Source organism: Podospora pseudocomata, chromosome 4 (assembly GCF_035222375.1).
Source record: "Podospora pseudocomata strain CBS 415.72m chromosome 4, whole genome shotgun sequence".
In the NCBI taxonomy this organism is placed as follows: Eukaryota; Fungi; Ascomycota; class Sordariomycetes; order Sordariales; family Podosporaceae; genus Podospora; species Podospora pseudocomata.
The window spans coordinates 3228916-3244825 of record NC_085888.1 but is presented as its reverse complement, the minus strand read 5'-3'; the positions used below and the strand labels follow the sequence as shown (position 1 = coordinate 3244825).

General features: G+C 51.0%; 5 protein-coding genes across 5 annotated transcripts; 1 reads left to right on the top strand and 4 right to left on the bottom strand.

The window, feature by feature from the left end:
- Positions 1–527: 527 nt before the first annotated feature.
- On the bottom strand, positions 528–881 carry QC762_0071190 (uncharacterized protein; the record flags this gene model as incomplete). The annotated part of the gene is made up of 1 exon (XM_062883741.1): positions 528–881. One exon carries the CDS (start codon positions 879–881, stop codon positions 528–530), a length of 354 nt encoding a protein of 117 aa, XP_062743951.1.
- Positions 882–2035: 1154 nt separating this feature from the next.
- Positions 2036–2872, top strand: QC762_405760 (uncharacterized protein; the record flags this gene model as incomplete). Its single annotated transcript, XM_062890026.1, has 1 exon — positions 2036–2872. The coding sequence occupies one exon, from the start codon at positions 2036–2038 to the stop codon at positions 2870–2872; it is 837 nt and encodes a 278-aa protein (XP_062743950.1).
- A 1176-nt stretch (positions 2873–4048) lies between these two features.
- QC762_405765 (uncharacterized protein) lies at positions 4049–5641 on the bottom strand (the record flags this gene model as incomplete). The annotated part of the gene is made up of 4 exons (XM_062890027.1): positions 4049–4695; positions 4966–4978; positions 5026–5242; positions 5580–5641. 4 exons carry the CDS (start codon positions 5639–5641, stop codon positions 4049–4051), a joined length of 939 nt encoding a protein of 312 aa, XP_062743949.1.
- A 6127-nt stretch (positions 5642–11768) lies between these two features.
- Positions 11769–13681, bottom strand: QC762_0071160 (uncharacterized protein; the record flags this gene model as incomplete). The annotated part of the gene is made up of 4 exons (XM_062883740.1): positions 11769–12239; positions 12281–12424; positions 12486–12615; positions 13542–13681. 4 exons carry the CDS (start codon positions 13679–13681, stop codon positions 11769–11771), a joined length of 885 nt encoding a protein of 294 aa, XP_062743948.1.
- Positions 13682–15230: 1549 nt separating this feature from the next.
- Positions 15231–15878, bottom strand: QC762_405720 (uncharacterized protein; the record flags this gene model as incomplete). Its single annotated transcript, XM_062890022.1, has 1 exon — positions 15231–15878. The coding sequence occupies one exon, from the start codon at positions 15876–15878 to the stop codon at positions 15231–15233; it is 648 nt and encodes a 215-aa protein (XP_062743947.1).
- Between the last annotated feature and the right edge of the window lie 32 nt (positions 15879–15910).

Here is a 15910-nt window from a genome sequence, read left to right as displayed (position 1 = left end):
ACACTGGATGATCGGTGTGGGGACTTGGCCCACCAAGAGAAAGGAATGTAGATCATAGCATATATGTTGATAGATGAACAGAGGAACGAGTCTGGTGCAGGATGTCGGACTCCGCTATATATACATGTTGGAAGGTAACCTGGCGTGGATTTCATTATTCCTATCACTCTTCCCTCGTATCCCACCAACCACACTGCGGTCACGGCTCCGTAGCAATTGGGACGGGGATTTCAAGGACGGAATACCACGAAGCATGGAAGTAATACGAAGATGCTCAGGGACTCTTGGCTTTTCATCATGTAACCGTCGTTGATTCTACCAATGCTTGATGTGCTACGTTGCATGATGGCTACAAATCAGGGGTGGCCGGTTTTATACTGCATTCTCTGTTGCGTAAGGTGATCAGTTATGTTCAAGACAACATTGGGCTGGCATGAATTTGTTGTTGATCTGTCTGACACACATGGTCAGACAGAGAAACTTGGTCAAGCTACACGCACGCGGAACAAACTTAAGTAAAAACGCTGTCATTCATGCATGTAGGTAGTCATTATTACTCCTCCTACCCTGATGTCCCTTCCAAAAGGAAGACGAAGCAAACCTGTGAATGACTCAACTCCCTCTATCTTCCCCTTGTCACAGCCTCCATATCCCGACCCTGCTGGAATCATGATACCTGTTAATGGCTGCACTTTAGCCGCCTCTTCAACCTTCCCCCGCAGTCGAGCCTCTTCAAGCACGGCCAACTTCCTCTCCGCATCCAACGTTTTCTTTCCCGCATCCAACGCTCTCATATCCATATCCCTGTATTTGTCCTCCAGCCATTCCGTCGACTCGGTCTTCTCATTCCGAGCCTCCGCCACAAGGACTCGGCGTTCCATCTCATTGACCTTTGCCTGCCATTCGTTGGCGTTGTCAATCAGCGAACTGGTCTCCTCTCTGACGATCTGGTGTAAGTTCACTTACCTGTTGGCGTCAAACACCAGCGCGAGGTATGCATTGCGAGATTCCGTTAGTCCTGCGATTTGATGATTGTGTGTGTGTCTGGGAATCTTCTCTATTTCGGCATGAGCGCGGGTGAGCTCCTGAAGGGCTGAAACCTGGCCTCTGAGTCGCGAGGATAGTCTGGTCTTTGTCCATGTCGTTGATCGAGGTTAAAGTCTGGGCGACCTGAGAGGCAGCGGTCTTTGCTGGGTTGTTATTGGATTCCATCTTCCACAGTATCTTGAGGGAATGAGATAGAGAGAAATGGGCGATCGGTTGTTGGTGCATTAATGAGAGGCCAATCAAGGAAGACCCAGAGAGGAGGTTTATAACCACTCGAGATGGATGTTTTTCTCCTGGTTACTCATCTTTGCATTACCAGGACTGAGTCAATCCCTTGCTCATTCGCACCACGCAGCCCGTTTGAGCATGCTGGATCAAAACAGGTGGGTTGAATTGGGTTCAGCGACACCACTCTTGGCAGCTGGTTCTTGGCAACGTGTGCACTTTTGTCACTGCCACGGATATCTAAGGTCAGGGTTGATGCCAGTGACCCATCGAGGACTGGATGTTACTTCCCTCTCACATTGTCCAACGAGACCATCGAAGCCTTCAACAGTTAGTATCTGGATGTCGCCCATCCAAGATATTGAAGAGATCGAAACAATGTATCTCCAATGACGAGGAGACAAGATTATGAGCTGGACATATACACAACAGAAAGAAACATAACAGTAAAAAGTAATACACCTATACCACTACTAGAACTAAGCTGACTAGACTAACAGAACTCCCAATCGATGGGAAAACAATGACCTCAACCATCTTCAGGGAAGAGAATCCCAGCGCTATCTAGGCAACAAAGGTGAATGATGAGTGTCTCCGGGCTAAAGCAAGGTGCCGAAGTCTGATGGGTTCCCGATGTACCTGCTATGGAATTGGCGCGGTGTCAAATGAGAGTAAGACGTTCACCGCAGTGAAGCTATCCTCAGTGAAAGGAAACATCGGTCTCCCAGTCGTAATGAGTTTTTTCTTGCTTGATGTGGTTGGCATGCTGAACGTTCATCGCGGCCATATTTTCGTTCATGTCGTCTCTGACCTTGGCCACCTCATCCTTGGCGGCGTCTCTCTCATTGATGGCCTGATCCCTCTGTGCCTGGACCTCATTGTAAAGCCTGGTGAACTTAGCAAAACCGCGGTCCAACTCCTCCTTGGTCTTCGAAGCCTGCGCAACGGCCGTATCCCTCTCCTTCTGCACTTCGGCGTACTTGCGGGTGAAGTTGGTTTTGCTGGTCTCAAGTCTCTTCTCCAAGCTGGCTACCTCGGCGAGAGCCGCGTCTCTCTCCTTCTTCAGCTGGGCAATCTCCTGGTTGAGGTTGCCGGTATTGGAGGTCTTGAGCGCCTCTCTGGCCTCGTCTCTCTCCTTGCACACCTCGTTGTACCGCTTGATAGCACCGACGCGTCCATTCTGGTACGCCTTCTCGCTCTGGGTGACCTTCTCGAGTGCAGCCTCCTTTTCCTTCTTCAAGGTGTCCCTCTCCTTCGACACCTCGTTATACTTCCTGGTGAAGTTGGCACGTCCGGCCAGGAGAGCCTTGTCGCTCTCAGCGGCCTTCTGGAGCGCAGCGTCCTTCTCGCCTCTCACCTTGGCCAATTGACCCTTCAACCGAGCCACTTCACCCTTGCAGGTGGTCGAGGCGGTCTCTTTACCGACCTCGGAGGCCTCAAGCTTGGTTCTGAAGACCTCGAGCTCCTGCCAAGCCAACGATTAGTAACTTTGTGTGAATTGGGGAGAGAATTTTCCGACGAGTCGTGTCAACGTACCATGTTCAAAAGCGCGCTGCGCCGGAGCTCCACATCAAGGCTAGCCTCCGCACTGGACAGTTGATGCTGAAGCCGTAGGATGTACTGATTTCCGCGCTCAATCTCGTTAACAGCCACCGGAAGCCAGCCCTCGTGGGCCTGAGTGGGATCGGGCCAGGTGTTGAGGTCGTATTCGAGCATGGCCTGACGTTCCTCGGCCTCTCTGAGCTCCAACCTGGCTTGGGCCATGGCCGCCTCATTACGAGCCCACTCCATTTCAGCGTTGGCAACCATATTCTTGGCGAGACCGTGAGGCATCGGGAACCACGAAGAAATGCTTCCGGACTGGAGACCTGTGGGATCTGGTAGAGGCGTTAGTGGTTGACATGAATGAAGAGAAGGAAGACTTACCTCGCGTGACGAAGGGTTCGATGGTGGTCGACAAAGCCGGCCTGGGATTTTTGCGCTATGAAGGCTTGTTACTGGATGTTTTCGACGCGGCCGTCAGATCTGGGTAGGGACGGTGTCAACGCCTGTGGGGATGGAAATGAGTGATGTATGATGAATCGTACCTTTGGTTACGACTCGTAGCTTTGATAGGGAAGCGCGGAATGAATCTGAACGAGACCCTTGAAGTTCCTAGTAGCTGGCTCTGATTGCAACAACTGTTGATGGCGACAGTGATGGTTGTAGGTGATGTGAAGTGGGAGACTTGACTTGGGTGAGCGGGTGTTGGGAAGACTGTCAGACAGGCCGAGGATATTGGTGGAGGGAGGAAAGAAATTTTTGCGGAGAGAGAGGCTGCGGAGAGACTGCTTTATAATGGAGATAGAGTGGTTTCAAGTGAATTGTGTCGTGCGGGACCGGCGAGCGTCAAGTGAATATACAGGTGTGGGCCTAGGCTAATATCACTGATGCTCTCAGGTCAACAGAGTCTGCAGGGCAAGCCCACCTTTTCAACAACAGCCACAGTGGTCAGCCCAATACATGTGGTATTCTACAGAACAACCCGCTGTTTGACATGACCGGTAACTGTGATGGATGCCATGGCCCATAGCAGGCCGGAAGACCTCCACAAAATCGAAAAGTCAATCGATGGGTTGAGAATACGTGAGCACATGCATTCACGGGAGAACACTGGCAGCGATTGCTGCTGGAGAAACGGTAGAATGAGGAAGTGACAACATAATCAATTACACACGAGCACAGGGGGAAAGCACCTGGCTGTGACTGCTATTGATCCCACACTACCTAGACTTCGCTAAATTGATGACAGACCCCTGAATACATATGTACGAGCGCTAAAATCACGCGAGAGACCTGCAGGAACATGAACGGCTCTCAGGGCTATATTTTGGCAGAATGTTGATTTCTGAGCGCCTACCGAAATGTTGAGAAGGCGCTGTGACAGATGGGCCATCGGTAGACCATGACGCTGAGGGCGTTTTGAGGACAATAACTCAGGATAATCCCCTTCGACAAGATCCCAGCCGACCCCGTTGACGGTTGTCTTCTTGTTGTAAGCCGCTTCATTGACAAGATCAGTAATTTGACGATTCAAGGCCTCGACCTCGCCCTCCAAAGATTCCACCTCTTGGGCCTTCTCGTTGTAAGACTCCTCCATCTTCTTCATCTCACGATCGGACTTGGCCATTGCGGTTTCAAGGGCCTGTTTGCCGTCCTCAATACCTAGCTTCACCTCGTCGAGCTGCTTGATGAAACTGGCATTGTCGTTATCCAGGATATGCTTGGCCTTGCCGGCTCTGGCGAGCGCCCAATCTCTCTCCTTGTAGGCAACAACCCTCTCCTTCTTGGCCACGTTTCTCTCCTTCTTAGCCAGATCTCTCTCCTTTTTCATGTCGCTAAACATCCTGGTGAAGTACGCAAAACTGCCATCCAGCCTCTCCCTGGTCTTGGTGGCATCAGCGACAGCGGTATCCCTCTCCTGCTTGTTCTTGGTAGCATCAGAGACTGCGGTGTCCTTCTGCTTCTCGGTCTCCTTGAACTACTGGGTGAGCAAGGCGAAGCCAATATCGAGCTTCTGCTTATGCTGGGTGACCTGAGCAAACGCATCGGCTCCCCCCTTCTTAACCTGGTGAACTGCTTAGTGAAGGCGGCGAAACCAATGTCGAGCTTCTGCTTGTTCTCAGTGGCCTGGGCAACCGCGTTGTCTCTCTCCTTTTCCATGCGGCTGATATTGTCATTGCTGGTTTCGAGGGACTTCTCCAAGTTGGCAACCTTGGCCTTGAGGTAGGCAACCTCAGCGGTGGCAGCGTCTCTCTCGGTCTTCATCTGGTTGTACATCTTGTCCAATTGAACGATGTCTCCTTCGCCGCTGATCATGTCGCCGGGAACACCTTTGTCGCAAGAGGGCGGGCAGTTGTAGGAGTTGTCATGGGTGGGGCAGTCACCCGGAGTGGCGTTGGATCCAGGAAGCATTGTTGGAGCTGCTCGACTGGTGATGGGATTTCAGATTTAGCATACATGTTAGCGAGGAACGTGAGCGACGAGGGAAAACTCTTACTTACCTCGAGTGGACCAAGACTTTTAAGACTGTCGATGAAGCCCTAAGAGGACTTGTGGATGGTGACCTTGGTAGCTCTGGACGCGGTCGCCAGATCTGGTATGATGTCAGTGATGGTCAGGATGGACACGAGTGTTGAGCGATGAATCTTACCTTGAGTAGAACAGGGCGGACTGGCTGTCGGTGACGACCTTGTAAGTAAGCAGTACGTGCGCGTTGGTAAAGCAAACGAGATCTGGGGAGAAAATGTGTTAGAGGCGGTACATACATCTGAACGGTAAATACACTTTCCCCGCGGGCATTGGACAACTCCATAAGTAGCCAGGCCATTCTCCTAAACCGCTAAAACTAAGAGGAAAAGAACACCCAGGGTAGCGCAAAATCTCTGGGAAATAGAAGTCAAGTTGAAGGGCATGAAATATCAAAGGTAGGTAGTCAAACACCGTCTCACATTATCATACACAGGTATAAAGTTTCAATATGGATGTGTTAATGTGTGGCACATAATAGGTGCCAGGTAAGACTCAGGTGTTGAGGTACTGGGAAGGTCTAACTTCTTCCCTACAAACCTACCCGGGAGACATCAAAGGAAGGTTTGTCAGCTGTCGAAGGATATCGAAGTCCATAGAACATTAGCTATACCATCCATAGCTTAGTTGTCCCACAGAATACCTTGCTACTCTATGGGGCCCAGTGCCCCACACAGAGCCTGCTGGAAGGCCAGCACACTTATATAAGTAGACCTCTCCTCTCCTCTCAATCCTGTATATAGAATAAGCATAAGCAAGAATATAAGCCAATGACATACATGCACTAAAAGCCTCTGTATTAGACTACGTACAAGCACTCAAAGCCTCTGTACTGTGGCGTCTTGCCCACTGTGATAACAGTGGTCTTGCTTCCTTCAGCACTGCTGTCGTATCCCCTTTTCTCCAGCTTCCGCTACGCACTGCTACAAGCGCATAGTTCGCTGTAGCTCCCCTGTAGGTACTGTATTACAGACCTATAGGGCAACGCAACAAACAGGTTATGAGCCCGGGTAACTAAACGGCCCGGAAGCCAACTTACCGACCTCCGATTCCACTGCCTACTCGCTGGCAGCTCGCAGGTGCTGCATGACAGTATCCACCCATCACCGATTAGCGCCTCCGCGACCAAATCGACGACTTATAGCACTGAACTTCAGGCTATTCCATTGCAACCTTTCTAACCATGGTTGAACACGTTGATCAACCTATGGACCACCCTGACTGGCGCTGCCTCAGCGCCTCCAAACCCAAGCCTGCAAGGCCTACAGGCTCAAATCAATGCCCTCGAGAACCGGCTTCAGCAAGTGATTTCACTGCTTGAACGCAACTTAGTGGCTGAACAACAACAGCCGCAGCCACCTCCTCAACCCCCGCGCTTACTCCTGAGCCCCTACATTTACAGGGCTCTCAGGACACTCAGCAATAGACTTCAGCGCTCTTACGACGAAAGAGCTAGCTAAACAGTCCCTTCACCTTACTGAAAAACAGCGCCTTTCAGGGCCTGAGAACTACCAACAGTGGTACCAGGCTATCTCGATTCAGTTCAGGGCACTACAAATCCCTGACTTTCTAGAGGACCCAGACCGGATCAGTGGTCTACTTACTGATCCACAAAAGGCTGCCCTGCTCTTGACCCTCCGAAATACACTGAGGGAGGGACCACTTTCCACCATCGCCTTCGAGACCGACCCCGCCGTGGCTTATAAACGCCTGAGAGTACAGTACGCTCCTACCCAGCCAGTGCTCCGAGACTCCTATATAGGGAATACCACGACCTAAGATTCGACGGATCAACCAGCATTGTGGACTTCAATGCCAAATTCAACACTCTCGCAGTCCGGCTCAGCGCACTAGGCGTTAAAATAGCTGAGATTGATCAAATCAACCACTACTTCAACATACTTGAAGGCCATTTCTCTCAGTGGGCAGAGCGCTGCAGAGGCCTACTACGGCAAGAACAGTGGCTCTACAATACAGAAGGCAAGCCTACTAAGCTAAGCCTACTGTACTTCCAAGAGGACTTACTAGCTGAGACTCGCAACACGGCCTCAACCACCTCACAGCGGCTCTCAGCACTGCAAGCTGATTATAAGCGCAATCGCAGGCCTAACCATAGGACTAGCAATAGCAACCAGAACTCTCAAACTTCTACCGAGAAAGATGAGAGCCCTGAGTCCTCAAACCAACCCACTGGCCAGCTCACCAATCCAAAGAGCAAGCGGCGAGGGGCAACAACGAAGTCAACAACGAGGCCAAAGACCTAAGAAGGAACCCCAGGAAGAGGCCTTCAACACTGAAGATGTGGAAAATCCCACTGAAAACTCAGCCACCAATGACGCCTTCACCATAGGCTACAACCTCGAGTTTGGCACCATATTCAACAGCAACACCGCTGAGGAATATAGCGATCCAGAGCCACCTGAGAGCTCTGATTTCACTCATTACAGTCACAAATCCTCCAACCAGTGGCTCTTTGACACAGGGTCTACAGTGCACATCTGCAATAACAAAGCCCTCTTCACAGACCTACAGCTCTCTTCATCACTAGGAACCGTAGGTACAGGTGGTGGTCCTGTCAAGCCACAGGGCATAGGCACTGTGAGAGTTGGATTCCTCACCGGGTTCAAGGACGATGGCAAAGCAGTCTACAGTTCTGTCACTCTTCAAAAAGACTCTCTACATTCCAGGCTTCCCACTAAATATAGTGAGTGGCTACAGGCTTTATGCCTCAGGGGCATAATGATAAAAGAAAAGCTGTATACGGCCTCTCGGAAGCTATTAGCACTGCTAAACTTCCAGAAAAACGGCTTCTTCTTCACCACCAAAGGCGCAAACAGCGTCAAAACTGCCTCTCATCAACCACTAGTCTATGGGTCTACGTGGCACTGTTATACCACTGAGGACAGTAATGACAGTGAGGCTCGAGAAGCCCCTGAACTCCTGAACACCTCTGAAAACTCAGAACTTCTAGAGGGGGTATCAGAGCCATCGGTGGCTCCCACATCCACCACTGCGCTGAAGAAACCCTCTGAAGCGCTGATCCAGGCCGCCCAGCTCTGGCATGTCAGACTAGGGCATATCGGCCTAGACCTTCTGAGAAAAACTGCCTTGATTACCAAAGGCATGCCCAACTTCCAGATGATACGCCCTGAAGACTTGGCCTGCAGAAGCTGTGATGCAGCAAATATGCTGCGGAAACCTTCTAAGCGACCCATAACTGATCCACCACTGGCCCTAGGTCGGCTAGAGGGGGATATATTTGTTATCCGCCCTACGCCACTGAATAACAGACCTTATGGTCTTATTCTAGTGGATCGGAAGACCCGCTTCAGGATGATAAGGCTTCTGAAATCCAAAGATGAAGCTGCTACACAAGCTCGGTCCACTATAGAAGCATTATACAACACGTATAAGCGGTACCCAGCCCAGTTTCACTATGACGGAGGCAAGGAAATGAGAGCCTTGCTGCCTTACCTCGCTGAAAAGGCATTACCTTCAGCGAATCAAGCCCCCTACGCTCACCACCAAAACGGCCTAGCAGAACGGTCAATACGGGTGGTCTTGGACCGCCTCAGAGCTACTCTCATAGCCTCTGAGCTTCCTCCAACTCTCTGGTGCTATATTATAGGCCCTATCGTAGAGTTGATTAACCGCACTGCGAATTCCACTCGGGAGCTCACCCCTTACCAGCTCTTCCTTGACGAACTGGTGCCCTCTCAAGCACCACACGTCCCTGACCTTCAACACTACAGAGCTATTGGCACTGAAGTCACAGTGCTCATACCCCCTGAGAAGCGTCCTACGGGGCAGAAGCTGCTACCCAGAGGCACCAAAGGACGGCTACTAGCAGTCCTAGGGCACCAAACCTACCTAGTGTGGCTCGGCCAACGACAGGTAGTTCAAACTCCCTTCGTCAAATTCTACGAGGACTTCAGGTCTCACCTACAAGGCCCTCGGAGTCCTACAAGCACCTTGCAGCTCCCTGAAGCTGAGGAGGCTGAAGAGCTCACAGCACCTTCCACAGAGGAAGAATTATCCTCTGTACCTACAGCACCTTCCAGGTCTACCAGCATTGAAATCCACCTACCACAAGCTTCCAAAAAGCAAAAAGAAGAATATCAAGCAGTGGATGACGACGATGCTATGGATACCACTGAATTGGTAACTTACTTAGCTACCAATGCTGCTGCTGCAGTGGCTACCACCAACCACACTTCAGAGCCCAATACCTTCAAGCAAGCTCTAAAGCACCCACTGAAGGAGCATTGGCTAAAGGCCACCTTCAATGAGCTACAACAGCTACTAGCCACCAAGACCTTTTACTTCGTCAAGCGCTCTAGGGCATTTAAACGCCCTATCACCAGCCGCTGGGTTTTCAAGGAAAAGAAGGACTCCCAGGGCCGAACTACTAAGTTCAAAGCTCGGCTAGTGGTGAGAGGCTTCCAACAAGTCCCTGGAACTGATTTCTCAGAAACCTTTGCCACCACTGCAGCACCACCTACCTGGAGGTAATACTGGCTATTGCAGCCGTTGAGGACCTTGAAGTCGAACAAATCGATTTTATAGGAGCCTTTTTGAATTCAGGCATAGATTTCGATATATATATTGAAATCCCAGAAGGCCTATACGAATTCAGCATCAGCAGTGAAGCTGCCATAACACTGCTAAAACAACACGGTTGGGATCCCTCTGAAGATCAAGTTGTACTGCTGAAGAAGTCTCTATACGGCTTGAAGCAAGCTCCTTATCTCTGGCAACAGCAGGTAGCCGGTCTAGCCAAAAGCTTAGGTTTCCGACCTCTGACCTCTGATTCGGCCATCTACCACAATGCAAAGGATGGCATCTTCATCGTCAGCCACGTAGATGACTGTCTCCTAGTTGGGCCTTCTATTCAGAAGATCCAAGCTTTGAAGCAAGGCCTAGCCAAAGCCTACGATATTGAAGATCTAGGCCCAGCCAAATCCTTCCTAGGTGTTCAAATTGAACGAGACAGGACCAACCGCCAGCTGTGGCTTCACCAAAGAGCCTATATTACAGAGGCTATTCAACACTTCGGCCTCAGCACCCATGGGCCCGCAATACCGCTCTCTCCAGGACTCACTGGTACTGAAACACCATCACAACCACTGAGCAAGGCAGACCAGAAGCTATATCAACGCCTTATAGGCACTGCAACTTACGCCATGACTCAAACCAGAGTTGATATAGCGCATTCCATTCAGTGGCTCTCACGGCACCTACAGCAGCCAACAGTAGCCCACTTGAAGGCAGCCAAGAAGCTCCTCAGCTACCTATACAGCACTGCCGAATACGCCATTACCTATGGTACCTCAAAGGAACACACAGCCCATAGGGTACACTGATAGTGATTTTGCAGGCTGCAAGACCACTGCCCGCTCAACGTACGGCTACGTATTCCTCATCAGTGGAGGCCCAGTAAGCTGGAAATCCAAGCGAGCCTCAACAGTGGCTTACAGCACCCTCGAGGCTGAATATACTGCACTCATAGAAGGTAACCGAGAGGCATTGTGGCTACGAGGCTTGTTCAGTGAGATACAGCGCCCACTCCAGATACCTACTCCCTGAAATCAGACAACCAAGGTGCTATAGAGACTGCTTACAACCCCAAGCACCACAGCCGAACTAAGCACACCCTCTTGAAATTCCAAGGCGTAAGAGAGAGTGTTTCAGCAGGCAACATCACTATATCCTTTGTCTCTACAGAGGATATGGCTGCTGATGGGCTAACAAAGGCTCTAACAGCTCCTAAGTTCCAGCGCTTCCTACAGCTGCTGAACTACTCCTAAGCCCTACAGTTTAAAGCTGTAGAGGGGGCTCAGTGGCACCTATAAAGCCACAGAGGGGGTGTTAATGTGTGGCACATAATAGGTGCCAGGTAAGACTCAGGTGTTGAGGTACTGGGAAGGTCTAACTTCTTCCCTACAAACCTACCCGGGAGACATCAAAGGAAGGTTTGTCAGCTGTCGAAGGATATCGAAGTCCATAGAACATTAGCTATACCATCCATAGCTTAGTTGTCCCACAGAATACCTTGCTACTCTATGGGGGCCCAGTGCCCCACAGAGCCTGCTGGAAGGCCAGCACACTTATATAAGTAGACCTCTCCTCTCCTCTCAATCCTGTATATAGAATAAGCATAAGCAAGAATATAAGCCAATGACATACATGCACTAAAAGCCTCTGTATTAGACTACGTACAAGCACTCAAAGCCTCTGTACTGTGGCGTCTTGCCCACTGTGATAACAGTGGTCTTGCTTCCTTCAGCACTGCTGTCGTATCCCCTTTTTCTCCAGCTTCCGCTACGCACTGCTACAAGCGCATAGTTCGCTGTAGCTCCCCTGTAGGTACTGTATTACAGACCTATAGGGCAACGCAGCAAACAGGATGATACTTTTTGAGAGTACAATTAGTAATACCCAGACCTCCCTCCATCACCGCCATTACTCCCTACACTCCAAGACATAACCTTCCCGTACTTCCTATCTCTGGTCACCTTACCGCCAACAACGACCTGCTGCAAGTCCGGGTTGAAGCAATTATCCGTAATATGAACGCCATCACAGAAAACCCACAAGGTCTTGTCTGACATCCGGCAAAAGAGTCCCTCCGCATCATTGGCGAAGTCGGGTCCCATAGAAGTAGGGCTCAAGCAGAGCTTCGCAGCCGAGTGTTGTCCGTTGTTCCCGTGATCCAACACCAGCATCTCACCCAGCTTCTGCGCCAAAGTGTGGGTTGTTCCGTGACCAGCCGCGTCAGTCCCGTTCCCTTGCCTCTCCCTCACCATCTGCTGTCTCCGTTGATGAATACTTGACCGTCCCGTAGCCCCCCTCTTCACCTTTTTCCCATTACTCAAAACCCAGTATGTGACCGCCCTCGGCTCATGTGAAGTGTACAACGTGAACGGAGGTCCAGCCTCACAGAAGTATCCCACATCCAACCCATCTTCTCGCCAGGCCTGCCGTCATCTCTCTGGACAAACTCGGGCCAGTGAACCTGGAAGCCTGTCTGGGGCTGGTCGCCATTGGCATCAATCCAGAGACAATCCGGCTTGTAATCGCTGCCCTGGATGAAGACATTGCTGGTAGTACCAACTGCCACCACACTCGCGACCCCAGTCGCCCACCCAACCGTACTGATCCCCGTTAGGCCAGGTGATACTTGCGCTGGCGACGCAGATAGCGTTGTCGTTGGCGGTAAACAGGGTGTAGGTAGCCTGCTGGCTGTTGTCGTCTTTGTGGTCGACCTTGATCTCGCTGGTGGAGCCATCGCCGATGGAGCCGTCGATACCAGCTCCGACCGAGAATACGACCAGTCATTCTACCTCGGTACTCCTCTTGGCGTCAGACTACCTGCCTCGTGTGCTGTTTTCTTCAACAAAGTGAACGACCGCGTCAGATTCGGCGATGACGACCCCAAGCGATCGAAAGGCACTTGCAATCAAGCCATGACAGATAGTTGCATTAACGCCTTGATAAAGCGCGCCTTGGAAGTTGACCTGTCAGGCAACGACGCATGCGAGAAGCTGCAGACCGAGTTCCTGGCAAACCTGGACTGAGTGTGCTTCGTTCGCCACATGCAATAATTGGGTCGATGTCACCGCGGTGGACCTGGTGGGTGATGGTTCACCCCAGCCTATTGACCACGACAAGAACGCCAGTTCCGATTGCTGGCCTACATCCCCAAGGAACAACGATCTCCGGCTCGTTCACTCTACCAATTCAACGGTTAGTCATGGTTCCATGTCGGCGTCACGGTGAGCTAACATCGATTAAATAGGGTGATTTCGGCGCGGAGACCATGGTCAAAGAATTCTTCGAAGTTACACCCATTCTTACCGTGTATTGCATGTATTTTGTGGGAGGGTGCCTCACCACCACACGAGACATCACGACCTTTGTGGGGATGGTACCTAGGGATCACTAATCAGCCGATTTTGCGCTTGACGACTATCTGAAACGCTACCTGGGTACCCACGTCACAAAACTACCAACTACACACTGCTACTTCATTCTTGCCAACAAACAAGATACGAAAAGCCACACAAGCGTGCGACACAGCGGACAATGCCGGAGCCAGCGTTATTATTGTGTGGGTGCAGGATTTCGCCAAAAGAGCATCTAGTCTTCCTTCAACTCTGCCAAATGTAGCGGATACAAAGTCATAAAATAGCGCATCCTACGTATATTCCGCCCTCTTGAAAATCCTGTACACAATATCGCTGAGATCGAACTCGGCCTTTGGATAGTGATTTGCCCTGGAGGCGTCTCTCGCTGCGTGCTTCAATATGTTGAACTTGTTGGAAATCCCGGGGGAAGTCATCGTGGACTTCCAAAAGCAATGAACCGTGATACCTTGACGAACCTGGTCAAGTTCTTCCTTGGTCAGCTTATTTTCATGGTCCAGCCACACGCTGTACCCGTCAATGTTGCGAGTGAGAAGGCCTATACAACCGACAGTTTCATGAGTCCGAACTCTCGAATGTTCAGTGTAGATCGTCGAGCCCGGGTTGTTGATGGCGTCTCGGAAAGCATGTAAGGGGTTATTTCCCTCGCCATTTTGTTTTTTGCGCAGATCCGGTTTTTTGGACGACAGGAATTGGGCTGCTTGGACCTCAAATCTCGTGACAGCCAAATGTAGCAGTGTGTGTCCCCCGAGTCCGTCGTGTAACTCCAGTCAGGATGGTCGACATTTGCCGGCACGTGGTACATTAGAGCTTTAAAGGTCTCATCGTCAGAAAGTTGGCTTTTGGCGACTATCGTGTTCGCCAGTTTCTCGATTGTCATCCCGCCGGCGTGTTTGCTCGTGATTGACAGGTGCACGGCCTGGCCTAGCATGTATCTGCGGATGACTCTCAGGCTAGACAATACTGGGACCGTGGGGATATGGGTCGCTTACCTACCTGGTGATGCTGATGGGACGAAAGATAGCAATGGTGCCTAATCAAAACGATAACGAGTGTGCGGCGTGTTATTTGTTGGGTTCTGCAGAAATATGATGCGGAAAACTGGAGTGTTTCATGGAACAAACGGAATGGCACGCAGTCGCAAGAGGCTTCCAGTGGAACGACCGCGCTCCAAAGGTAGGTACCTCCCGTCAAAAGGAATATCACACACCGTGGCATGAGCACTCAGGTGGTGGACCCACGCCCGGCGTCTAAGGGAACGACGAAAAGGCCTCTTGCAATTGCTTCTTATTGCCGTCCGTCACGCAGACCAAACTCAGCTGGGTCGTGGGTACCCTTGGCGGGCCTTCGAACCTGTTACTCGGTAGGTACATCATGGCTCCGAACAACGCAAAGGACATCGACTCAAAGCAACACAAAGCAACGCAAATCGGTCCAAAACAGGGTCAAATATAGCTTTCTCCTAGTTTTCTCCGGTTTGACGGGTTTACCAAGGCCCTAGACCTTTTTTTAAACCATATATATAACCCTCACCCTACTATATAACCTGAGAAAAGACACTAGAAAAAGCTGGGGACCAAATACCCGGCATATACCAACGTCAAACTTTACCTATATAAGCAGTAATATAGCCGAAAAGATAGGAAATTACCACCAAAACACGAAGGAAATTAGCCTGAGTAGTATTTTGGAATGTCAAGATAGACAATAGGATATGTGTAGCTAGTTGACTTAGTGGCTAGTATTGGCGGGTCAAATAGGTCAAATCAAAGCAAATCAAGGCAAATTGACATTTCCCAGTTCAAATCGACGCAAATATCGGCCCGGATTTGATTAATCTGCTTTGTTCAGAGCCATGAGGTACATTTCTTGATGTTGGCGGCGACAACAATGTGCCTGTCGTCCCTACAACCCCAAGGTACCTACCTATCCATCATGACTTCCACCCTCCCCATCCCTCCCCCCTCAAAACCTACCCCTCCTCCTCCCCCCACCAGGCCCATGATAGTAACCCCCAAACAACCCCCTCCCCGCCGCCCTCAACTCATCCAACACCAACACAAACAAATAAGCCCTTGCCTGCTCCCACATCCAGTCCTTCACGCTCCTAGGCGTAGCAGCCCAACCAACCAACCAAACCCCCGCCACCACAACACAAACCACCACCCTCCTCAAGTTCTCACTGCCGGCGAACTCTCCCAAAAGCAAAACCCCCGCTTCGGCGAGGGCGAAATGCCAGTAGTCGCCTGTCTTGTACAGGAACAAGTCTGCGCTACTGCTGTGGACGGTCTCGAGGCGACCATTGCGGACGGCGGTGGTTGACCCGCCTAGAGGCAGGGTGACTGGCACGCTGGCGCGGAGGGAGGCGATGCGCCATTGGAAGTAGAAGGCGGAGAAGAGAACCAGGCCGGAGAAGATCCTGTCGAGGAAATACGTGCCCGAAAGGTGGAGGGTGTCGCTGCCCAAAACCCAGGAGATGGGGGTGAAGGGGGAGGCGGTGGTGTAGAGGAGGATGATCAAGATGACGGAAAAGAATTGGCGAGGGAGGATGGAGGGGGGAGTCTCGGTCTGGTGGCCCGTTGGCCGGGGGGTGGTGTCTGGGAATGTTGCCATTTTGACTGGTGTTTAGACAAAAAGACAAAACA